The sequence below is a fragment of the Microcaecilia unicolor genome, chromosome 8 (genome assembly GCF_901765095.1).
Source record: "Microcaecilia unicolor chromosome 8, aMicUni1.1, whole genome shotgun sequence".
In the NCBI taxonomy this organism is placed as follows: domain Eukaryota; kingdom Metazoa; phylum Chordata; class Amphibia; order Gymnophiona; family Siphonopidae; genus Microcaecilia; species Microcaecilia unicolor.
This window is the reverse complement of record NC_044038.1, coordinates 23,105,884-23,131,954: the sequence shown is the minus strand read 5'-3', so window position 1 is coordinate 23,131,954 and position 26,071 is coordinate 23,105,884. Positions and strand designations below refer to the sequence as shown.

At 48.0% G+C, this 26,071-nt stretch overlaps 1 protein-coding gene across 1 annotated transcript in view; it reads right to left on the bottom strand.

Annotated features, from left to right (window-relative positions):
- PDGFA (platelet derived growth factor subunit A) overlaps positions 1-26,071 on the bottom strand; it is an 83,282-nt gene that overhangs the window by 29,644 nt on the left and 27,567 nt on the right. Inside the window, exon 3 of the mRNA XM_030212055.1 lies at positions 11,147-11,334. Within this exon, the coding sequence (XP_030067915.1) occupies positions 11,147-11,334 (188 nt within the window). The remainder of the gene's footprint in view (positions 1-11,146; positions 11,335-26,071) is intronic.

The window sequence follows — 26,071 nt, the reverse complement described above, 5'->3', positions numbered from 1 at the left end:
TGTGTAGACGCCCTTAGTATTCCTATGGGCACCTACACGTTTAGCGCACACTAATTCTAAGGGCGTGCTAAAATTGGTAGCGCACCTCAGTAAACAGGGCCCTAAGTGCTTTGAAAATGAGCCCCAATGTAATGTAATCTGGCTCTTGTATTCCGCTAACTCCGATAAAAAAAGGTTCAAAGTGGATAACAAAATGAAATCAGAAAAAAGGAACATCATAAAAATATTCTAAAAACATAGGTCTTTAAAAAATTTTCCGAAATCAGTATCAAGAGCTAGACTTCGTAGATCCTTCGGCAAAGATTGCCTGGTAGCAAATTGACCTCTCTAAAATGTTCTCGTATTCGAACTCCTGAAAAAGATGGAAAATGAAGAAGACGTGGATCTCTGATTCTGGAAAATTTACAATTAGAAGGAAATGAAAAAAAAAAGACCAAACTGGGGGGGGGGGGGGGGGGTCTTTTACTAAGCCTTGTAAGTGTCTTCGCGTGTCGAGTTATCGCACAGCTACCACGCGGCCCTTGTGGTAATTTAATTTTTGGCGCGCGTCCATTACACGCGCCTGAAAAATATTTTTTTTTAATTTTCTGGAGCGCATGGGTCATTACCACCTGGTTACCACGTGAGATTTTACCGCTAGGCCAATGGCTGGCAGTAAGGTCGATTTTGCCGCACGTCCATTTTCAGCTAAAATTTTGAAAAGGCCTTTTTTTTTTTTTTTACAGGCGCGCTGAAAAACGGATTGGCGCGCGCCCAAAACCCGCGCCTACACTAACGCAAGCCATTTTTCAGCGCATCTTAGTAAAAGGACCCCTGGAACCACTGAAAAATTTGATACAAGCCAATCTGAAAAAACTATCTGCATATAAAGGCAATCAATAAAGGTTAATCAGAGAAGTGGCTGCATCAAATTTCTTTAGATGGAAAAATCAGTTTCGCAGCTGGAGGATCCGAAGCACTGCGCTGTTGCCGGCCTCCGTTCATTAATCCCAGCCATTCTGCTTCCTACCAGCACACAGTTCATAGCTGTTTTTTTATACCACGACCATGTGATCTCAGCTCCCGGTCCTTATGCAGGCAGAGACTTTTAAGTGTCCAGCTGCCTAAGAGGAACCTTGCTTCACTTCCTTAATGCATGCTTTTCAGACTCTTCACTATCAGGAGCTGACAGGCCACTTCAGCTGTATCAGGGAAGTCATCAGAATGTACTAGCTTTTCTGAGGGACCAGACGGAAGCTCCAATGGAACGACGGCCTCTATACTAACCTTGTAAATGTCAGCAGCAAAGTGGGATGAAGACATCCACTAAACTAAATTTTTTTTTTTTGGGAGGGGGGGGAGGCGGAAGGTTAACAACTACTACTACTATTTAGCATTTCTATAGCGCTACTCGGGTTACGCAGCGCTGTACAAGTTAAAACATGGGGAAGGACAGTCCCTGCTCAAGAGAGCTTACAATCTAAAGGTAACAAACTATGTAGTCAGTGTAGTCAGTGTATCATGAATGGGGAAGGTGGTCAGGCGCCAAAAGCAAGGGAGAAGAGATGGGTTTTGAGTAAGGACTTAAAGATGGGCAGGGAGGGCGCATGGCGTATGGGCTCGGGGAGTCTGTTCCAGGCATAAGGTGATGCGAGGCAGAAGGGACGGAGTCTGGAGTTAGCGGTGGTGGAGAAGGGTACAGATAGGAGTGATTGTCCTGAGAGCGGAGGTTACGGGTGGGGACATAGGGGGAGAGGAGGGTAGAGAGGTAATGGGGGGCTGCAGATTGAGTGCATTTGAAGGTCATTAGGAGAAGCTTGAACTGAATACGGTAGTGAATCGGGAGCCAGTGAAGCGACTTGAGGAGAGGGGTGATATGAGAGTATCGGTTCACGCGGTAGATAAGACGTGCAGCGGAATTTTGGACAGATTGAAGGGGGGATAGATGGCTAAGCGGGAGACCAGCAAGGAGAAGGTTGCAATAGTCAAGACGAGAGGTAACGAGTGAGTGGACGAGGGTTCGGGTGGTCTGTTGGGGGGGGGGGGGGGGGGGGGAGGCGGAAGGTTAACAAGGGTTAAGCAACCCATTTCCTCTGCCTTCTCCCAGGACATGTCACTTGCTTTCCCTTTATTCTCTCCCCACAGCCATCGCTCTGAATTTTAAGGCTAGGCTTCCCTGATTATTTCTCCCACCTAACTATCCCCTACTCCCCTGCCAGGGTCCTTCGTTCCTTAAACAACCACTATCTAGTTCTACCAAGCCCTAAATTTGCCCAACTAGAGACAAATAAACACTGTGCTTTCTTCTTCCTTTCTTCTCTCATTTGGAACTCTCCGTCTCTTGCCCGACGTTGTGATCGGTCTCTTAAGAGCTTCAAGGCCAACCTGAAAGCCTGGCTCTTCATACCATCCTTTGGAGACGAGTGTTAACTAGAACCGCTGTTGGCCAGTCAGGTCGAGTCACCTCTGCTTTTGTCTGTGTGCTGTAATACCTCTTTCCGAATGACAGTGCCTCTTTTCTTTCTTTGTGTGATACTTACTCTCCTAGCATCAAGCAAGGTGCAGTGCCCTGCGGGTGCATGCAGCCGAATATAACAGCATGCACGCCGAGGACAGCGGGAGCGAGAGAGGCGCAGGGGGCAGGATCCCGGCGCCCATGGGGCACCCCGCTGGGCAATGGAGAGGAGATACAAGAGGGGTTAAAAGCCCCTGGAGAGAGCCCGGACGACCTCTTCCGGCGTCTGGGCAAGCAGACTGCACCCAGACCCCCCCCCCACCCTCCCAGTATTAGTATGAAGTATACCTGTATATATTTGTCGCAGCTTTGACGGGGTACCCAAGGCAGATGGTATTAGCTAGGCAGCTGGTAGCTGCGTTTACAGTACAGTCCCCTTGCTGTGCGGCGGGGAGCTCTGTTTACGATTGGCCAGTCTTGCTAGAGCGGCGGACTTGGTTTGGGTAACGAGCCAGAGGCTGGAGCGGCTTGGGTATGCCCAGGGTTTTGAGATGTTTTTGTATCTAAAATAAAGCTGCGGCCAAGTTGTGCCACGTCAAGAAAATACTATGTGTGGTGTCTTTTATTGGTTATGGTGGTAAAATCAGTAAATGTTAGGCCCGAGGGGTCTCAGTTGCCTATGTTATTTTGAAGATCTTTTCCTTTTTTCATTCGTGTTTTTTTTAGCTTTCAACAAAGCTCAGCTCTGGCAGCTACAGCGGTTAAGCCAGTTCAATAAACTATAACCTAGCTGGTGGGGATCCCCAAGCCCCATCAGCACCAGCCGAAGAACTCGGGAGCCTGAGTCAGCTGAGAGGTGAAGAAGTGCAGGCCACACTTCCATCTGCTGTCTACGACACCGCTGGCATGTTGAATACTGACGGGCTAGAACGACCTGATACTGATCTCACAAGGTCAGCATCAGAAAGTGTTCCTGCACGAACTGAACATGCTCATGGTGCCAGAATCAGCAACTCCCAAAGTGCTGCCTTTGGCTGCTGCATTTCACGCTTCTTAGTTGACTACATAAGTACATAAGTGTTGACTTACTGGGACAGACTGAAGGTCCATCGAGACCAGCATCCTGTTTCCAACAGCGGCCAATCCAGGTTACAAGTACCTGGCAAGATCCCAAAACAGTACAATACATTTTATGCTGCTTATCCTAGAAATAAGCAGTGGATTTTCCCCGAGTCCAGCTTACATAAGTATTGCCATACTGGGCCAGACTGAAGGTCCATCGAGACCAGCATCCTGTTTCCAACAGTGGCCAATCCAGGTTTCAAGTACCTGGCAAGATCCCAAAACAGTACAATACATTTTATGCTGCTTATCCTAGAAATAAGCAGTGGATTTTCCCCGAGTCCAGCTTACATAAGTATTGCCATACTGGGCCAGACTGAAGGTCCATCGAGACCAGCATCCTGTTTCCAACAGCGGCCAATCCAGGTTACAAGTACCTGGCAAGATCCCAAAACAGTACAATACATTTTATGCTGCTTAACCTAGAAATAAACAGTGGATTTCTTCAGCTGGTCTCAACAGGGCTACGGGATCCCCTCCAGCTACAGCAATAGCCAGGGGGGCCTGAGGCAAAGCGGAGGGGGCCAGGCCAAGCTGTGGCTATCCAACGCACCCAAGTACCAGGAGGGCCGTGCAAAGGAAGAAACTTGTACTTTCTCTAGGGCACGCAGAAAGAGAATTATGCCTCCAGGGGTAAAGTTATTTTTCTTGCATTCTCATTTCCACCACTTTGTCATTAATGAGCTTTGCATGAATTTGTATTCCGGCAGCTCATTATTTTTCACCTTTTCTCTTCAATAGTAACAAATGAGGTGAATGAAAAACAGAGGATAAATAAACATCACATTATTTATTTATTGAGTTTTTTTTATGTGCTTGTTCATCGGCATTGATAATCCACCTGATATAACCTGCACTGTAAGCCACTTTGAGTCTGCTTTAAGCGGAAAAAGTGGGGTATAAGTGTTCATTAATTAACTAATTAAGAAGGCCGGCGAGGAGCATGGCGGCTGCCACGCAGCAGCTCCCCGAACCGAGCAACCCTTCCCTTCCGGCTTCCCTCTGAATGACGTAGGGGAGAACCTCGCCAGTCATTGGCTGGGGGGCCGGAAGGGGCAGGGCTTCGGGGGGTGCCCTCTCGCACCGCTTAAAAGTCGCCGACGAGACAAGGGGAGTCTCTTGGTCGGCGGTTAGCCTTCATAATAAATTATCAAAAGCTTCCCAACCTATCCTTAGTCCATTCATTTAACAAGGCAGGCGGGAATGTCATCCCCAATTCAATGAATCCCAAAATCAGAACTGCTAGGTTATGACGACAAATTCAGGAGTGGCATTGAGGGATCTGCAGAGGGCAGGCAAGGCCGGGCAGTTACCTCGAATCACAAAGCCACAAGGAATCTTCTTGGCGAACTAAAGTAAAGCCAGGGCATCTTGCATTAAGGTCCACTACATCTTCTGCCTTGGGCGCCAGTGTGTCTAACATCAGTCTCGAGTGGTTAACCTCTTCAAGCCCTGCTTCCTAGGCATTTCTTATAAGCATTGTGTGCTTCCCGCTATCCAGGACAGAACACCGAGTTAGATGGACTTCTGGTCTGACCTGGTTTAGCAATTCTTATGTATCAATATCTAGGTAAAGACTTACCCTACAATATTCAAAACCATTTAACTGGCCAGAAATGGCATGTGGCCGGTTAAATGGTACTTAGCTGGCTATTCACAAATTTCCAGCAGGACAAGACTCGCTGAAAATTCGCCTTTAGCGGCTAGTGGATAGCTGGTTATTATTGCACGATATAACTAGCTATCTGCCGATTTTCAGCGTGAGTTTGGTGGCCATATTTGGCCGCATGAATACCTGGAATATCTTTGGCCGGTTCAAAGTTAACTGGCCAGCGCAAAATATCGGCTTGGCTGGTTAAGTTTTAACCCGCCGAAAGAAAAAAAAAAAAAAAAAGGATACTCAATGTGGGTCATTAGAAATGGCCTGGCATTGAATATCGGAGGCTCAGCATTTGACCGTTGGAGTTAGCCTGGCTAACTCCTGTGGTCTGAATATCGGCCCCTTACTGTATCAGACTGCTACCTGAGGACTTCTGTTTTGCAGGCACGGCCTCAGAAACCATCCTCAATGCGCACTACTGCTGCTTATCACTATGTCGCCAGTGGAGTACTGCAGGGATTGGTCCTAGGGCCGGCTCTTTTTAACGTCTTTGTGAGCGATATTGCGGAAGGGCTGTCTGGTAAGGTTTGTCTCTTTGCAGAGGATACTAAACTCTGCAACAGGGTGGACACCCTGGAGGGTGTGAATGACATGAGGAAGGACCTAGTGAAGCTAGAGGAATGGACCGATATTTGGCAACTGTTTAATCCCAAAAAATGCAGGGTCATGCACTTGGGTCAGAAAAATCCGAAGGAACGGTACAGTATAAGGGGTGTAGTGCTTCAGTGTGTAAAGGAAGAGCGGGGCTTGGGGGTCATTGTGCCGGACGACCTTAATGCTTTCAAACAGGTACAAAAAGCGACGGCCAAAGCTAGAAGGATGCTCGGGTGCATAAAGAGAAGCATGACCAGCAGGAAAAAGGAGGTGATAGTGCCGCTGTATAAGTCTCTGGTGAGGCCTCATTTGGAGTACTGCGTGCAGTTCTGAAGACCGCACCTACGGAAAGATATAAACAGGATGGAGTCGGTCCAGAGGGTGGCTACGAAATTAGTGAACGGTCTTGTGTGCAAAAATTATAGGGACAGGCTTATGAACCTCAACATGTATACGCTGGAAGAGAGGAGGGAGAGAGAAGACATGATAGAAACATTTAAATATCTCAAGGGCATTTATGTACAGGAAGAGAGCTCTGGAATGAGGGGGCATATGACAAAGTTAAGAGGGAATAGGCTTAGGAGTAACCTAAGGAAGTATTATTTCACAGAAAGGGTGGTGGAGGCGTGGAATGGCCTCCCGGTGGAGGTGGTGGAGTCGAGGACTGTTCCAGAATTTTAAAAGGCATGGGATAAGCATGTGGGATCGCTTAGGAACAGGAAGAATTAGGGGTTACAGAGGATGGGCAGACTGGATGGGTCATATGGCCTTTACATGTTTCTATGTTCTCAGATGTAGATATCATGCTGAACACTTACAACTGTGTTCAGGCACTGCTAGCAGCCCAAACGGAAGTCTGCAGGACCCCGTGATCTCCTCCCCTTGAAGACAATGATGTAATAAACAATATTGTTGCAAGCCACTATACTTAACACTCCATTCCAAGGCATGTGCACAACAGACCAAGTCCCATATGTGAATCATTCCAGAGACATGCAACTAAAATGTCCATTATCCAAAACAATAAACGTTTGAAAGAAGGGCCGTAACATCCACTAGGCAGCAACAAGATGTATAACACCTCGTTATAAACAATGGCCATACATTAAGCCTTGTCTATGCTTAAAATCACTCAGCAGAGCACGAAGTAGGTAATAGAACCACACATGACTGGCGTTAAGGAGTGGCAACCAGGGCAAATGTCCCAGGCTTCCATGAAACAGGGGGCCTCATGACTGCCTCAAACTGAAGGAGGCATAGTCTGCAGGTGGATTTTGGAGCCCCCTTCCCAATTTCTACCCTGGGCCCCTTGCATCTCAACACCTGCTTTGGGACCAGAGATAAATGTGTTGACTCCAGAGGCATTTTCCTTTCAGACCTGTGTAAATTCAAGTTTCACCGCTTCAGATTATGGCATAGTTGACATCACCATTCAACTTTCCAATCTCCTCCATAGTTAGGTAAAATATGTACCAGTCTCTACCTAGGTAGTTCTAATTGCTTAAAAATGTCTGCAAAGAACTCTGGGCCCTTAAATTATGAGGTAAATTGAAAATACAGAACTTTATAATTAAGAAATTCACTGCCAGGCCTGAGAATGACATGGAGGAATCCGTGAAGAGAACCGGCTGCCAGTGGAGCTGTCGCTCTAATTCTGCAAGGCAAGCCGTGCTCTTTCCCCACGTTCCCTCCGAAATAAACAACAGGAGGTCACCCTTTGTACAGGCTTGTGAGAGAAGACATAAGGGAAACTTTGCCAAAGTCATAAGCACGCCAGAAAGACATCTTAAGCTTGAATCCAAATGACCCTCAAGGCTTGGAAGTCCTGTAGCCAAAACTTTTGAAATTTAATTTTGATAAAGGGATTCTTTCTAGTCTGAGGGAACATACTCAGAATAGCAGCCCACATGCCTAGGAGGGCAATTAATTAAAATAGCAGACAGTGCTAGTGAAATTACCCTTTACCTAACTCTCCCCTTCCAACCATCATGACATCTTCTTAAACAGAGACCCAGACTACAGAAACAGATAACTATCTGCTTCCGTTCCCCAGACCCTACTTGATTCTCAGCTTATCCTTCCCTACTACCCTGGAAGTCAACATCTTACAAGAGAAGCTTGTCCTGGGAATCCTACTGGTAACTGAGAAGTTAAATGACATTGTCTGCATCCCAAAAGCTTTATACAGTGAGTCAACGAGGATCATCTACATCTTATATTTTAACCTAGAGCATAATATTAATTTTAGAGCTATACTGAATAGCGCATTTTACTATTCGGCCGAATACGAATTAATGAAAACTTTTACTCGGTCGAATACAAAAACCGAATACAAATAATAAGCATTGAGCTTTAACGTAACAAATAATAAAAGAAGCAACATAAAATCAGAGAGCAAGTGTTTATTTCAGCAGGATTTAGCACAGTAGAGCCCCAGATTATTCATATTCAAAATTTAAATCACTGTTCGGCCAAATATGAACAATGTATTCGAGGCTGAACTGAATCGAATACGAATATCTGGTACACACCTAATTAATTTCAACAACAAAAGCTCAGATTTGTTGAGCTTCGTTATGCTTTATAAGTCACCTGGAACAGGATTTCAGAATGTTTAGTCTGCAGCTAATACAGTAATCCAATTATTTATCAAATAAATGATGAACCGCTGAATGATCTTGCAGTACAAACACTTTCTCTAAGGTGACCTGTTGGCTGACCTAAGCACTATGATCTCACTACCTTGGTCAACAAAAAGTGAAGGCTTTTCAATTTTAATCAAAAGAAAGCTTTTGTATGAAAGAGTTGACATCATGCAGGCAACTCAGATGTTTCAGCTGCAGTTAAAGAACGACCCACATCTCCCTCCACTACCTTCTTGTCGACCCTTTTGAGTACAACATGTTAGCTAATCAGAGACATTCAGTTCAAAACACGCATTCCAAGACGTGAGCCTTTCGAAAAGAGCACAACAGTCAACTGAACCAAATACTCCTAAGAGGGGCTTCAGAAGTCAGGAGGGAATGTGTGTATCATTATCCAATGCCATGAAGCCAAGACAGAGCAACCTACAGTATTAAAGCCTATTCCCTGCTTCCACTCTGACCTCTTCCCCTTCCTTCCCTTCTCAAAACCAGTTAATGCTGGAAACAGGGAATTTTCTCATGCAAACATATTTCCAGCAAATCTGCCAACATGGACTTCAGAAGTCAACGCTATAGAGCTATCTGCCCAGCCACAGGAATTATCCTACAGCTCTGCACTGTTTTAATAGAGCAGTGACGGGACAAGCATTTTTGGAGTGGCACCAATGAAAGGCAAGGACCTACAGCCCTCGAGCTATTTTAATTTCATTTTGTTTATTCATTTCTAACCCGTCTAGCTTTAAATTCTGAGCCATTTCTGGCTCCTTGTTGGATTAAATTAAAATCACTTTTGCTTCTAAAAGGCAATTTATTAGGGGGAAAAAATTCCTAGAATCTTATGTTGTCCATCGGTAGGTTTCGCAATTGCCCTGATCCTCACAGCAAATTTTAACATTACGCTGAGCAGGAAGCAATAGCACTTTACAAGTCCTCCTTGGCACCTCCAGTAAAAGCTCCATCGGGCATTTACCCAGTTATGTGATGGAAAACTGGGCAGTTTCACCTTCCCAGTTTGCATATTTTACTATCCAGCTCATTTTCAAAAGAGATCCCTGGCCATCTTCCGACACAAATCGGGAGGTGGCCGGCGATCTCCTGAAACCGGCCAAATCGGTATAATCGAAAGCAGATTTTGACCGGGTTAAACTGCTTTCCGTCGCGGAGCCGGCCAAACTTCAAGGGGGCGTTGGTAGGGTAGTGAAGGCGGCATGGGGGCGGGACAGGGGCGTGCTCACGAGATGGTCGGCTTCGCCCGATAATGGAAAAAAAAAAGCCAGGCTTGACGAGCATTTTGACAGCTTTACTTGGTCCCTTTTTTTTTTTTTCACGACCAAGCTTGACAAAGGAGCCCCAACTGACCAAATGACCACCGGAGGGAATCGGGGATCACCTCTCCTTACTCCCCCAGTGGTCACCAACCCCCTCCCACCCCAAAAAAAACTTTTTTGCCAGCCTCTATGCCAGCCTGAAATGTCATACCCAGCTCCCTGACAGCAGTATTCAGGTCCCTGGAGCAGTTTTTAGTGGGTGCAGTGCACTTCAGGCAGGCGGACCCAGGCCCATCCCCCCCTACCTGTTACACTTGTGGTGGTAACTGGGAGCCCTCCAACCCCCCCCCCCCACACACACACAAAACCCACTGTACCCACATGTAGGTGCCCCCCTTCATGGTTGTGGTGTACAGTTGTGGGTAGTGGGATTTGGGGGGGGCTCAGCACACAAGGTAAGGGAGCTATGTACCTGGGAGCTATTTTTATTAATTTTTAGAAGTGCCCCCTAGGGTGCCCGGTTGGTGTCCTGGCATGTGAGGGGGGCCAGTGAACTACAAATGCTGACTCCTCCCACGACCAAATGCCTTGCATTTCGCCGGGTTTGAGATGGCCGGGCCTGGTTTCCATTATGGCTGAAAAATGAAGCCGGCCATCTCTTCTACACCCGGCGAAAAAGTCTCTATATTCAAAAGATCTTTGGATCCTTCAATATCCATGATATAAATGATTACAATTCAAGGAGTTCCATGTTGCTACGTTTACTTAACATTTAGCAAGGTGCGGGAATGCGCTTCCTTTTAGCTATTGGATCTGAGACTTGTTATTTACAGTTTAGAAAATTAGTGAAAGCTTTTCTTTTCAAACATTTTTCAATGTAACTTTTGTAATATAAATGTTTATTGTAACTTTTAGATTACAGCTAGCTTCGTTATGTTGTTATCCGTGATGGGCTGTTTGGTTTGCATTTCTCTATTTTTCATCCATATTCTGGTATGGAAGAAAGTGGGATGTTTGACCACGGTAATACAAGACCTGGAGAGATGGATCTTAAAAATACTTGTTTATTGATGAAAAAAAAGACTTGACATGTAAATCAGCTGATGCATGCGTTGGGAAACACTTAATGTGATAATCTATGGAGTGGGTCTTTAAAAAGACCTTTATGAAAGAACTTGCACATAAACAAACAAAATGTCCACGTGAAGTATTTTTAAGATCCATCTCTCCAGGTCTTGTATTTCCGTGGTCAAACATCCCACTTTCTCCCATACCTGTGTTCTCCCGTGGGCGGATTTTTTTGATCATCCATATTCTGAACACCTCAACAGGATCTACATCACGAACAATACATGTACATTTCAAACATGTTCTATGCACACCGGGGTAGTCGAAGGGAGCCCACACGGCAGCATTTTCCTACCTTGACACTTCGGTGATGTGTCCGCAGTGGCTGACATTTCACACTGCTGGTGTTGCAACAGCCAGTGCAACGTTTGACTTCCACACAAGGCGGCCATATCAGGAAATTGGCAGAGGTGGGATCTATCTGGCTGCGAGGTATCTCATATATAACAGTCCGTGTTTTGCAGACGGCAGGGACGGCTTCCTCTGTGAATAGAAAAAGGACACGCTACCAGATAAATACATCTAGAAACGGTATAACTATGTACTGACATTCAAAAGTGGGAAAGGGGTGGAATACAACATTGTCCTACAAGCAGAACATAAATACTTTGAGCTAGGACAATCCACAGCAAAAGTTCTCAACTCAGACTGGTTTTCAGCAGTAGCGTAGCCAGACCTCAATTTTTGGGTGGATTGGGTGGGCATGACCCACACATTTCCTATCTGTCCACCCCACCCCCATAAAGATAAATACCTTGGCTGGTGGAGTTCTCTGGGCCCTGCCAGCTGAAAATCTTCTGGAGTCCCTCGAGGCCCGGGAAGTCTAATCCCTGCAACTGTCACCAGCACATATCCAGACACTGACACCAGCACTCCCCCCTCCCCCGCGCATGTTCAGTTCAACCAGCATCCCCATGCATGCATATGTGGTGGTGCCAACTGAACTGGGCATGCGCAAGAGGTGGGGGGCAGTGCCAGAGTCAGTGGCTGGAAACACGCCGCTGACTGCTGCGGGGCTGAGACTGCGCAGGGAATTCCAGATAGAAGGATTCTTCAGTTGGCAGGACCTGGGGATCCCCACCAGCTACACCAACGATGTGCGTCTCCACTGGTTGGGGGGCCTGAAGTGAAACTGGTGTAATGGAAGATGTAAAGGATTGCTTTTCAACTCTTTTTTGATCGATAATGAACTCTGAAATCTTCTGTCTTTGACCGAAAGTAACTTTCCTTGTAAATACAAAAACAAGTTGGAATGCGGAAGATAAGACGCAGCTCTAATTAATTTGGTAGGATGGTGCTTGTTTTCAGAAGTTCAGCCTGGCCACCTGGACTTGGAAAACATGTGACCACGTTCCCACAGTATGGCTTGTTTACTTATTCTCAAGCATTCTGTAATTTTCCTTAGCTCTGAACATGATTTCTGAGCCTAATAAAAAGGGGAGTTTCTTTCAGTGAAATTGGGAGCTCATCTGTGAGTAATGTATGAACTGCGCAGAGGACTTGTTCCTGGTCTAAAAAGCTCCTGGCTTTCGCTGTAACGGGCCCCCCCCCCAGCTGATAAGAGCCTGGATGATGTAAGGACCAGTGATGTTGTATGTATATAGTGTATTATTGCTTCTTTTCCTGGTCTAAAAACTCTTAGCATTGCTTAGATGTAGGGACCAGTGATGTAATGACTGTTTATATAGCTAACAATTGTATATATCTTAATCATTGTAGATTTTAGCACCTCTAATAAAGGTTTCATTTATCTAATACGAATCCAAAATAATCCACGGTAATTATTGAGTAGTCTGGGTCAGTGAGACAGGCTGTAAACCCATAGAAGAACAACTGGGTGGGCCCCTGCCCACCCTTGGCTACGCCACTGGTTTTCAGGGTTACCACACTCTGCAAAACGGTTGACTTTTCAGAACAAAGCAATCTACAATAAAATAGAATCAACACAGAGAGCAAGCAGAAAAGAACTCCATTAATATGTCAGGACAGATCCACATACAGGCATTCAGAAAGCAGCCATATCCACTATCATACAAGTACACCTGTGGGAGAGCATCCGTCCTCTATAGAATTACTAGCCGTTGAGCCCGTAAAAACGGGCTGGTATAGGACGGGGGGGGGGGGGGGTGTTGAAAGGCCCCCCCCCACCGCCGAGCTCGCCGCTGCCCCTCCGAGGTCACCGCTACGTCCCCCCCCCGGAGTCGCCGCCACTCCTCCACCCGGGCAGGGCCCTCGCTTCGCTATTGAAACAGCGCGGGAACGCAGCACACAGCTCAGATGAGCTGCCATCCTTCTTCTCTGCCTGTGTCCCGCCCTCGTGGGCGACGCGCTGTTTCTATAGCGGAGCGAATGCCTGGCCCGGGTGGAGAGTGGGTGGCGGCGGCGACCTTTGGGGGGGGGGGGGAAGCGGTAGTGACGGCGGTTTCGTCCCTCCCCTTGCGCAGTAGAGACCCTCTCTGTCCCGCCCCCGTCATCACGTATTGACGCGGGGGCGGGACAGAGAGGGTCTTTACTGCGCATTTGCGAGTGAGTTTGGTCACTCGCCATTTATATGTTTGATGAGCAGTGGCGTACGAGGGCGGGGCAGCAGGGGCAGTCCGCCCCGGGCACACGCTGCAGAAGGGGTGCAGGGAGCAGCCGCGCGGCTGTCGGCTCCGCTGGTTCCCTGCTCCTTCTACTCTTACTTCATGTTCCAGGGCAGAAGGAGCAGGGAACCCAACCCCCAGCAGAGCCGACAGCCACGTGGCTGCTCCCAGCACCTCAACAGGTAAGCAAAATGCGCTGGGGAGGGGGCCTTGGAGGTGATGCGCAGGGGGTGTGGGTGTCGTGCTGCACCTAGGGAGGGGGGGGTGTGCAGCAGCGATCCACCCTAGGTGGCAGCCGACCAAGGAACGCCACTGGTTATGACCCATTTCAAGAGCACTCTCAAGAGAATACTGTAAAGATATCTGATGATTATTCTTTGCGGACAGCCCAAAAACTAGAGCTGTTTGAAGCCCCGGTCAAGAACCCCTGTTCTAAAGCACAGTGTAAGAATTATTCACTGACAAGACAGCTGTGTTGCATTAAACAGCTGCACTATAGTGAAACCGCAAGTGTTAATGGAGAATGAACTTACAGTGCATGAATTGAAGTGTCAAAACATAAGCACCTTGGCAACCATTTGCCATAATTGAAGCTGTAGAACTGAAGATCTGTGTGAAACGACCCATAAATCAGAGAGATGGTTTGTGAGAACATAGCAGATTCATTGTTGTTCCACACTCTCTTGTCTTAAAGTCATTCATACTTTAAGAGATGACATCACTAATTTATTACACAAAGGCCCAGATGCACTAAAGGTTTTTACCATAGACCGAGGCAGGCTAATGTGCAGAGCCAATACATCCACAAGTTATACCAAGTCAAGTACACGCCTTCGATTCCCTTTGGAAAGTATCCCAGAGAAAATTCTCGCACCGTTACATCTGCTACTTACTACACACATAACTGGAGAAATGTTTCACACCTCCTTTTTTGGAAAACCACAAGTGTGTGTGAAAGTCAGACGCCACCCCAACTCCAAAATCCACCGTGGGCACACGCACCTGCTTTTCAAACGCATGGAGTCGGGGCAATATTAGAACAAGGCATTTCTGTGCATAACACAGTGGTTTATGTGAAGAAATTGCTTTTGAAACTATCCATAAAAATGAGAAAACATTGTGACTCCACCTGGCTCTAAATGTAAACTGACAATCAGTATATAATGAGCATAAGCTGACCCTAGGCAAGCAAGAGGGTGGCTGGAAGAAAATGCATGCGATTTCTAGGCCCTTTTTGCTTTATTGCTGTTATTTCTCTATTCCTTGTGTAAACATAAAGGTGACATTATGGGGAATCCTTCAAAGCCTGAAGTCCGGAGCCTTGTATCAAGCTTCCACACTGGAGCTTATGTCTGCTGTTGCCCAGGAGTAGTCAGGGTTGTTCACTGCTGGGAAGGATTTGGGAACGGCCACCTAGCCGCAGTCAGACGTTTTTCTCAGACCCGACAAAAGAGCTGCTCAGTTGCTGTCTGCTTGAAACTCTATTACTACTACTACTATTATTATTAATCATTTCTATAGTGCTACTAGACGTAGGCAGCAATGTACATATTACATGCAGGTACTTTCTCTATCCCTAGTAGCAGAGGCGTAGCCAGACTTCGGCGGGAGGGGGATCCAGAGCCGGAGGTGAGGGGGCACATTTTAGCCCCCCCCCCCCCCCCAGCACCACCAACCGACCCCCCCCCCCACCTTTTTGACCCTCCCCTGGCGCCCCTCCCCCTTCGACCCCCCCCTTCCCGCCGCCAACCCTCCCCCGCCGCCGTCAGGTACCTGTGCTGGCGGGGGTCCCCAACCCCCGCCATCCAAAGTCCTCTTCAGCACCGGTCTGCGGGCCGGCGCGTTGCTGCTGCAGCTGATGTGGAAGGATTCTGTTTCTGTGTGAGTCGTCCCGACTTCAGCTATTTTAGCAGAGGTTCCATTCTGAGTAATGGAGGTCACTAATAACTAGGGTTCATAGTGAAATAACCCTTCTTAATGGTAGTCCCCATTGCAGTGGCGTAGCTACGAGGGGCCAATGGGGGCTTGGGCCCCCGTAGATTTGGCCCTGGACCCCCCTGCCGACGACCCTCTCGACCCCCTCCCCTCCCGCCGTCGCCTGCCTTTGCTGGCGGGGGACCCCAACCCCCACCAGCCGAGGTCCTCTTCTTCCCGCAAAAGGCTTCCTTCTGTTTCCGACGTCCTGCACGTACAACGCTGCCTGCACTTGGGGGAACCCCTCGCCTCTTGGGCCTCCCATGAGGCCAAAAGGTGTACCTGATTCCTCCAGTGCCAAAAGGCTGGTGAATCCGATGATGTCCAGTACTGCAATATAACTTTCCGAGCTCTTAGAATCTCTTTTTTGTCATGTATAATTGTCTTGACTAGATTGTCAGCTCAGTGGAGAAGGGACTCTCTCTCTCTCTTGTATGTATCTGTATTGTGTTGCATACACCTGGTAGTGCTTGAGAAATAAGTAATAGTAATAGTAACCTCAATTTCGGTTCCCAAAATATAGGCAGCTAAAAGAGCACAGCTAAGAAAAAAAAGGTTAGGGGCTCAACACTGAATTTCAGCACTAGCTGTCTACACTAGACACCCAAATTTAAGAAAATTTACTGCTGAAACTATGGGGTACCTGGGGGTGGCGGGGGAGGATTGATGGCGACAGGAGGGGGGGGGCAAAAGGGACGAGGGAATGGAGGCAGCACCGGGGGGGGGGGCTAAAATGTGCCCCCTCACCTCAGGCTCTGGACCCCCCTCCCGCCGAAGTCTGGCTACGCCCCTGCACTGTACCTGTTAACACTTATGGTGGAAAGCATGAGCCCTCCAAAATCCACCAAAAACCTACTGAACCCACATATAGGTGACACCTGCAGCCATAAGGGCTATTGTAGTGGTGTACAGTTGGGCACAGTAGGTTTTTGGTGGGTTTTAGAGAGTTCACTATATAAGGGGACAATGGTGAGATGTGTACCTAGGACCTTTTATGTGAAGCCCACTGCAGTGCTCCCTAGGGTGCCCCACTGTTCTCCTGGGATGTTTGTGTGGCCAGTCTACTAAGAATGCTGGCTCCTCCTACATCCCAATGGCTTGATTTTGTGTGGTCTTTTTCACTTAGATTCTTTTTTTTTTTACAATGGTCCAAAAAGATAGACGCACTGAGCACAACAATGTCTAGCTAATGGCCATTTTTGAAAAAACAAGATACTTGTTTTTCAGGTTCAAAAATGGCCATGTTCACTACTGGAATTTGGACGTTTTCCACAAAATGCCCAAAGTCAGATTTCGACGTCATATCGAAAATGTCCCTCCACGGGTTGCTAAATTTGGTGGAAATTCACCACAAATTCAGGATCCTAAATTTAGAAACTGCGTTTTGTTTTGTGTTTTTTTTTTTTAACTGATCTCTAAGCGGTCAATTCTAAAACTGGGGGCTGCCTTTTAGGCACCTCAATGCCATGCGGTGAGAGCGTATTTTACAATGGCATCCGTGCTCCCAGATTCTGTTTTAGAAATACGCACATAATCCAGCACCAATGCACCTTGCACAGATCTGGCATAATTGCAGGTGCAGAAATGTGGCATGAATGCATGTAACTTACACTATTCTGTAGGTTGTTTGCAGAAGCGGCTGCCCCGCCCATGCCGCTGCCATGCTCCGCCCATGTGAATGACCCACTGTATTTGCACACTATCCCCTGGATTCTATATAGGTCACCCAAATTCAGGCACAGATCCGTGTGCAAACTAGTTAATGAGCCATTAACAATCAATAAATGTTATTTGGCACTCATTTAGGCTTATGCATGGATCTGCCCTGCGTCTAAATAGCTCACAACTCAAGGGGGTGTGGCCATGGGAGGGGCATGGGCAGGTCAGAGGCCTTCTCAGAATTTAGGCGCAATGTAATAGAATAGAGTAATTTACACGTTCAAATGTCATTATTTGTGCACCAGCTTTCAGCAGGCGTAAGTGCTGGCGCCCAATCTTAGACGCGAGATCCACGTTAAGCTACTATTCTGCAAAGGCTGCTTGGCACAGAGCGCGGACCTTCCGGCACCTAACTTTGGGCTCCATTTACTGAATTGCCCCATACCCCACTTCACTCTTCCAAAAAGTACAAAGACCAGGGGCACTCGATGAAATTACATGCAACTACTTTTAAAACAAATAGGAGGAAATTTCTTTTTTCACTCAAAGAATAGTTAAGCTCTAGAACTCTTTGCCAGAGGATGTTGTAACAATAGTTAGCGCTGTCTGGGTTTAAAAAAAAAGATTTGGCCAATTTCCTGGAGGAAAAGTCCACAGTCTGTTATTGAGATGAACATGGGAGAAGCCACTACTTGCCCTGGGATTGGTAGCATGGAATGTTGCAACTCTTGGGATTCCGGAATCTTGCTACTATTTGGGATTTCAGAATCTGGGTTTCTGCCAGGTACTTGTGACCTGGATTGGCCACTATTGGAAGCAGGATACTGGGCTAGGTGGACCAGTGGTCTGACCCAGTATGGCTACTGTTATGGAGTGGAGGAGTGGCCTAGCGGTTAGGGTGGTGGACTTTGGTCCTGGGGAACTGAGGAACTGAGTTTGATTCCCACTTCAGGCAAAGGCAGCTCCTTGTGACTCTGGCTGGGCAAGTCACTTAACCCTCCATTGCCCCATGTAAGCCGCATTGAGCCTGCCATGAATGGGAAAGCGCGCGGTACAAATGTAACAAAAAAAATGTACATGTACCCTTACAAATTAGCGCTTAATCAATCACTTTGTTGCCACTTAAGTGCATAAGTGTAAACTCGTCCGTAAAAGTGCCAGTTTTCTGTACATTTATGTTAGCAAATGGTGCATATATGGGGGCCACCCAGGTATAGAACTTATATATACAATGAGCAAATGAGTCATTGTTTTCTGTAAAATCACTATGATAAGCTGAAGTAAGGTTTTTCAACTAACAAATGTTAACGTACCTTAACTTTGGCTCTTAAGTGCAAACCCTCTACCTCAATGGGTAGGGCTGTTCCCAGCAATGGGGAGGCCCCTACACTCCTAAGGCAGAGCAACAGTCACAACTGTGCATTTAGGGCACCACCGAAAATGCAAAATGCAGTTAGCCACAGTTCTGGAGGTGTACCTAACCGCCCTGCATTATCTGTCAATTAGCAATGGTACAGACTTATAGAAACATGACGGCAGATAAAGGCCATATGACCCATCCAGTCTGCCCATCCTCTGTAACCCCCAATTCTTCCTGTTCCTAAGCGATCCCACATGCTTATCCCATGCCTTTTTCAATTCTGGAACAGTCCTCGACTCCACCACCTCCACCGGGAGGCTATTCCACGCCTCCACCACCCTTTCTGTGAAATAATACTTCCTTAGGTTATTCCTAAGCCTATTCCCATTATGACATCACAATATGAGCTCTGGTTACCAGAGACTGAAACTCTTCACACTAAGGGGGGAAAGTAAGCCAAGAATAGGACAATTGAGCCATTGTGACATCACTGATGAGGTTGGCTCTTAGGCATTGGTGGAATAGAAACATAGAAACATGACGGCAGATAAAGGCCATATGACCCATCCAGTCTGCCCATCCTCTGTAACCCCCAATTCTTCCTGTTCCTAAGCGATCCCACATGCTTATCCCATGCCTTTTTAAATTCTGGAACAGTGCTCGACTCCACCACCTCCACCGGGAGGCCATTCCACGCCTCCACCACCCTTTCTGTGAAATAATACTTCCTTAGGTTACTCCTAAGCCTGTTCCCTTTCAACTTTGTCGTATGCCCCCTCATTCCAGAGCTCTCCTTCATTTGGAAAAGGCTCTCTTCCTGTACATAAATGCCCTTGAGATATTTAAACGTTTCTATCATGTCTCCTCTCTCCCAGCGTATACATGTTGAGGTTCATAAGCCTGTCCCCATAATTTGTGCAATCAAGACCACTTACTAATTTCGTAGCCGCCCTCCGGACAGACTCCATCCTGTTTAGACTTCTCCATTAACTGCAAGACACAGTCCCCACCTATCCCACATCCCCAAACTGGAATTTCGGCAGTAGAGGGGGCACTCTATAACTGGGCGCCTCTAATTACATGCCCTGAGGTCATGAGGGAGGAGCTTTTTCTACAATGGAACCTACCAGGTATTTGCAGAATAACACTTGGTATTTATTTTTTTCTATTTGGATTTTGCTCACACCTTTTTCAGTAGTAGCTCAAGGTGAGTTACATTCAGGTGCACTGGATATTTCTCTGTCCCAGGGGAGCTCACAATCTAAGTTTGTACCTGAGGCAATGGAGGGTTAAGTGACTTGCCCAACATCACAAGGAGCAGCAGTGGGATTTGAACCGGCCACCTCTGGATTGCAAGACTGGTGCTCTAACCACTAGGCCGCTCCTCCACTCCAGAATCTTGCTATTCTTTGGGGTTCTACATGGAATGTCGCTACTCTTTGAGATTCTGCATGGAATCTTGTCACTCTTTAAGATTCCAGAATCTTATTTATTTATTTATTTAGATTTTTGCTCACACCTTTTTCAGTAGTAGCTCAAGGTGAGTTACAGTCAGGTACACTGGATATTTCTCTGTCCCAGGAGGGAGGGCTCACATTCTAAGTTTGTACCTGAGGCAATGGAGGGTTACGTGACTTGACAAAGATCTCATGGAGCAGCAATGGGATTTGAACTGGCCATCTCTGGATGTCACGACTGGTGCTCTAACCACTAGGCCAGTCCTCTACTATTTATGCGCATTTATGTCATTATTCTATATATTTACGTGAATAATGTAAACGTAAATATGAGTGTCTAGTTTTTAGAACTGCTCTTTAGATGTTTAATACTGCAGTGTCGTTACGCTCATATTAGCCCTCTCCTCAAGTCACTTCACTGGCTTCCTATCCCTTTCCGCATACAGTTCAAACTCCTCTTATTGACTTATAAGTGCATTCACTCTGCAGTTCCTCAGTACCTCTCCACTCTCATCTCTCCCTACATTCCTCCCCGGGAACTTCGTTCACTGGGTAAATCTCTCTTACCTGCACCCTTCTCCTCCACCGCTAACTCCAGACTCCGTTCCTTTTATCTTGCTGCACCATATGCCTGGAATAGACTTCCTGAGCCGGTACGTCAAGCTCCATCTCTGGCCGTCTTCAAATCTAAGCTAAAAGCCCACCTTTTTGATGCAGCTTTTAACTCTTAACCCTTATTTTATCATCCTCACTTTAATATTCCCTTATCTCTTGTTTGTCCTGTTTGTCTGTCCTAATTAGATTGTAAGCTCTGTCGAGCAGGGACTGTCTCTTCATGTTCAAGTGTACAGCACTGTGTACGTCTAGTAGCGCTATAGAAATGATAAGTAGTAGTAGTAGTCTTGGGATTCCGGAATCTTGCTGCTCTTTGGGATTCTGCACAGAATCTTGCTACTATGGGATTCCGGAATCTTGCTACTCTTTGTCCTTATGCCTTATTTGCCCTGTTTGTCTGTCCTAATTAGATTGTAAGCTCTGTCGAGCAGGGACTGTCTCTTCATGTTCAAGTGTACAGCGCTGTGTACGTCTAGTAGCGCTATAGAAATGATAAGTAGTAGTAGTAGTCTTGGGATTCCGGAATCTTGCTACTCTTTGGGATTCTGCACAGAATCTTGCTACTATGGGATTCCGGAATCTTGCTACTCTTTGTCCTTATGCCTTATTTGCCCTGTTTGTCTGTCCTAATTAGATTGTAAGCTCTGTCGAGCAGGGACTGTCTCTTCATGTTCAAGTGTACAGCGCTGCGTACGTCTAGTAGCGCTTTAGAAATGATAAGTAGCAGTAAGTAGTAGTAGTTAACACCCACCCACAATATGTTGCATTAACATCCGCATTAAACACTTGATGCAGCTTAGTGAACAGACCCCTATGATAGACAATTAAAGCAGAGTCCTGGTAAATATTTTTTCTCCATATATTTTTGGGGGAAAAGCACCTTAGCAGAAACAGCTGTAATTATATACTCGACTGTGCATTGCGCAGTAAATAACACATAGACACGTTTTCTACCTGAGATTTACCCTTAAACATGCCTCTACAAGAAACTGAATTTCAAGAATTTATTACAGCTTGTCTCACTCTCCCTGCATTACAAACGGATGAGTGAACAAAGCTGCACAGAACAAATTCAAATTAAACACTGTGGGTTTGGGAGGGGATTTCAGCTGAACTGCTATATGGTTTTAATAGAATAAACGCTTCCTCAGTCAGTGGGTTTTGACCACTGTTAAACAAGTGACAATGTTTACAGCGACACGACGATCTGTTTGGGGGTGGGGGGTTGGTTTGTACAGTGGTCATAATCTTTTCTTAATTGGCAATTGCATTTGCAGGCTTCCTTGGTTTTGGGTGGAACTGCTTGGTGAGAAAACATAACTTAGTAACATAGTAGATGACGGCAGAAAAAGACCTGCACGGTCCATCCAGTCTGCCCAACAAGACAACTCATATGTGCTACTTTTTGAGTATACCCTACTTTGATTTGTACCTGTGCTCTTCAGGGCACAGACCGTATAAGTCTGCCCAGCACTATCCCCGCCTCCCAACCACCAGCCCCGCCTCCCGCCACCGGCTCTGGCAGACCGTATAAGTCTGCCCAGCACTATCCCTGCCTCCCACCACCGGCTCTGGCATAGACCGTATGTCTGCCCAGCACTATCCCCGCCTCCCAACCACCAGTTCCGTCTCCCACCACCGGCTCTGGCACAGACCGTATGTCTGCCCAGCACTATCCCCGCCTCCCAACCACCAGTTCCGTCTCCCACCACCGGCTCTGGCACAGACCGTATAAGTCTGCCCAGCACTATCCCTGCCTCCCAACCACCAGCCCCGCCTCCCGCCACCGGCTCTGGCAGACCGTATAAGTCTGCCCAGCACTATCCCTGCCTCCCACCACCGGCTCTGGCATAGATCGTATAAGTCTGCCCAACACTATCCCCGCCTCCCAACCACCAGCCCCGCCTCCGGCTCTGGCAGACCGTATAAGTGTGCCCAGCACTATCCCTGCCTCCCACCACCGGCTCTGACATAGACCGTATGTCTCCCCAGCACTATCCCCGCCTCCCAACCACCAGTCCCGTCTCCCACCACCGGCTCTGGCAGACCGTATAAGTCTGCCCAGCACTATCCCTGCCTCCCAACCACCAGCCCCACCTCCCAACCACCGGCTCTGGCACAGGCACAGACCATATAAGTCTGCCCAGCACTATCCTCACCTCCCAACCACTATCCCTGCCTCCCAACCACCGGCTATGGCACAGACCGTATAAGTCTGTCCAGCACTATCCCCGTCTCCCAACCACCAGCCCCGCCTCCCAACCACCGGCTCTGGCACAGACCATATAAGTCTGCCCAGCACTATCCCCGCCTTCCCACCACCGGCTCTGGCACAGACCGTATAAGTCTGGCCAGCACTATCCCTGTCTCCCACCACCGGCTCTGGCACAGACCGTATAAGTCTGGCCAGCACTATCCCTGTCTCCCACCACCGGCTCTGGCACAGACCATATAAGTCTGCCCAGCACTATCCCTGTCTCCCACCACCGGCTCTGGCACAGACCGTATAAGTCTCCATTAACACAATAACTTTTGAAATCAATTCTGCTTTACAGACAGAAATCAGCTTTTAAAAAAACTGCACTGTCAATAAGAGGATGAACTTATATGTGTACACAGAGCCAGTTCAAGGGACTGTGACACCCTGGGCCATCTTTCAGTTGGCACTAGTGTCATCATCCCCCATCGGTGAATTCCCCAATCAGTCCAAATCCCCTTCTCTCTCTCTCTCTCAGGTCACCTCCCCCCCCACCCCACCAGTCTACCTGGGTCTGGCAACCCTCTTTTCTCTCAGGCCTCCCTCCCCCCGGTCTACCTTTAAATGCAGTTGTCCCCTCCCAAGCACCGGCAGTATTTCCCCTAATGCTACTCGCTCCAGCTCCAGCATCTTCCCTCTCCCATGCCCCTATGGAAACAGGAAGTTATGTCATAGTGATCTTGCCAGGGCGTGGCAAAGGGAAGATGCTGGAGCTGGTGCAAGTAGCATTAGGGGACAACTGCATTTATAGGTAGATCGGGGGGAGGGAGGCCTGAGAGAAAGGAGGATTGCCAGACCCAGGGATGGAGGTTTTGGCCTCTACATGGGAGCAGGTGAGGCGGCTTTTGGCACCCTTGAGGCTTGGTGCCCTGAGCCAGTGCCTCACCTGGTCTACGCCTTGAGTCAGCTGAACTGATCGTGCACAGGAGTAGCAGCATCAGCAGTCGGAGAACATCCATTAACTTAAGTGCTGCTCTGGCAGTCATGTGCAGGAGCTAGCACAGGAAACCTCTTTGGCTGGCAGGGCTTGGATATCTTCGTTCGGAAAGGCATGGTTTAATAGGGCAGGGGGAGGAGAAGGAAGCCCCCTCAGTCCATCTCTAGGCCCCCTCTTCCCACAATGAGATTCTGGCTACATCCCCGACGTACACATTTTCAAAAGCAGGTGCATAAACGCTAACCCCTTCCCAACCCTACCCCCGGGACCCCCTCCATTCAATCTCGGCAAACTTACGCCTGGACTGTCTCTACAAACATAAATTTATCTCCATGTTTTCAAATATGGGGGAGGATAAGTCATGAGTTTTTAGTGCTTTTATTTTATTGTGTTTTGATACACTGTGAGACTGTTGCCAAGGAGGAAATATATTAAAGTTTTTATAAATAAGTTTTATAAGAGCAGAAATGGAAAACTAGTGTGCTTTTTTTTTTTTCTCACCAAGGAGTTCCACCCAAAACCAGGGAAGCCTGCAACATTGTTGCAACAGTTTATGCTAATTAAGAAAAGATTATGACCACTGTACAAACCAACCAACCCCCCCCCCCCCCCCCCCCCCCCCAGTGTATGCTTCTGCAATCCTTGGCTTCCTCCTCCTGTGTTAAAAATGTCCAACGTGTGCCGAGCCTAATGAGCTCAGCAATTCAGAGGCTCAAATAAACATCCCTGTCAGAAGTACTGAACTTGTATATAACATGTTGGAACATTAGGCAGTGCACAGGAGTAAGCCAAGGATTGCAAAAGGCTCTGAATACTACCTAAGTGGCCAGTCACAAGATCAGTGACAGTAAGATAATATCAGACTGTCAGCTTATTCTCAAGCTCTCCTCTAGTCTTTAAAATAAGTTGCATTTTGGAGACGGATATGATTCATTGATTACAATTTTATAAGAGTCATTTTAGGTCTGTCTATTTGCCTACAATGAGGTAGATATTCAGCGCGTGGCGGTCAGCAGTTTTCTTTTAGACATATCAGCCCCGATATTCAGTGTCAGGCCATGTGCAAGCACCAGCAATGAACATCGGGGGCTAATTTCGGTGGTGCTAGAACTTATGCGATTCTTGGCCGATATTCAGCCGGGACTGCCTAACTTCTCCCCCCCCCCCCCCCCCACCAAGCCCCCCTCCTCCAAGGAAGCAGCCCCCCTCCCCCATCCCTCAACATTACCAATCCCCCTTCCCTCCTGGAATGTCTCCCCACCTCATCCACCTGAGCTCAATAGCCCCCCCCCCCCTTAAGCCTAGCTCCTATCCCTGGTGGTCCAGTGGGGGCAATGGTGGCAGGAGCGAAACCCACTTATTCCTACCCCTTGCGACTGCCTCACATCAGCTCGTAGTACTTGTATAGAACTTTCTTTTATAGAATACCTATTGTACCCAGGGCCACAGAGAGACTAGGCCGGGCCTGGGGCAAGGCCACCCCGCCTCCCCCCCCCCCCCGCTGCAGTCCGCGGTCTCACCTGCCTGCCTCCACGGCTCTGGGCCCCCTGCATTCAAAGCGGCAGTCGCAGATCGCGTCTCTTCTGGCCTTCCCTCCCTGTGTCCCGCCCTCATTTGATGTAACTTCCGGTTTCCACGAGGGCAGGACACAGGGAGGGAAAGCCAGAAGAGACGCAATCTGTGACTGCTGCTTTGAATGCAGGGGGCCAGCGTCTCTTCTGGCCTTCCCTCCCTGTGTCCCGCCCTCATTTGATGTAACTTCCGGTTTCCGCGAGGGCAGGACACAGGGAGGGAAGGCCAGAAGAGACGCAATCTGCGACTGCTGCTTTGAATGCAGGGGGCCCGCGTCTCTTCTGGCCTTCCCTCCCTGTGTCGCGTCTCTTCTGGCCTTCCCTCCGTGTCCCGCCCTCATTTGATGTAACTTCCGGTTTCCGCGAGGGCAGACACAGGGAGGGAAAGCCAGAAGAGACGCAATCTGCAACTGCCGCTTTGAATGCAGGGGCCAGCGTCTCTTCTGGCCTTCCCTCCCTGTGTCCCGCCCTCATTTGATGTAACTTCCGGTTTCCGCGAGGGCGGGACACAGGGAGGGAAGGCCAGAAGAGACGCAATCTGCGACTGCCGCTTTGAATGCAGGGGGCCAGCGTCTCTTCTGGCCTTCCCTCCCTGTGTCCCGCCCTCATTTGATGTAACTTCCGGTTTCCGCGAGGGCAGGACACAGGGAGGGAAGGCCAGAAGAGACGCAATCTGCGACTGCCGCTTTGAATGCAGGGGGGCCCGCAGCCGAGGAGGCAGGCAGGTGAGACTGGGAACTGCAGTGCCGGCAGCCTGACCCCGGCGCCGGGCCCCTCTTGGAGGCCCAGGGAATTTTGCCCCCCC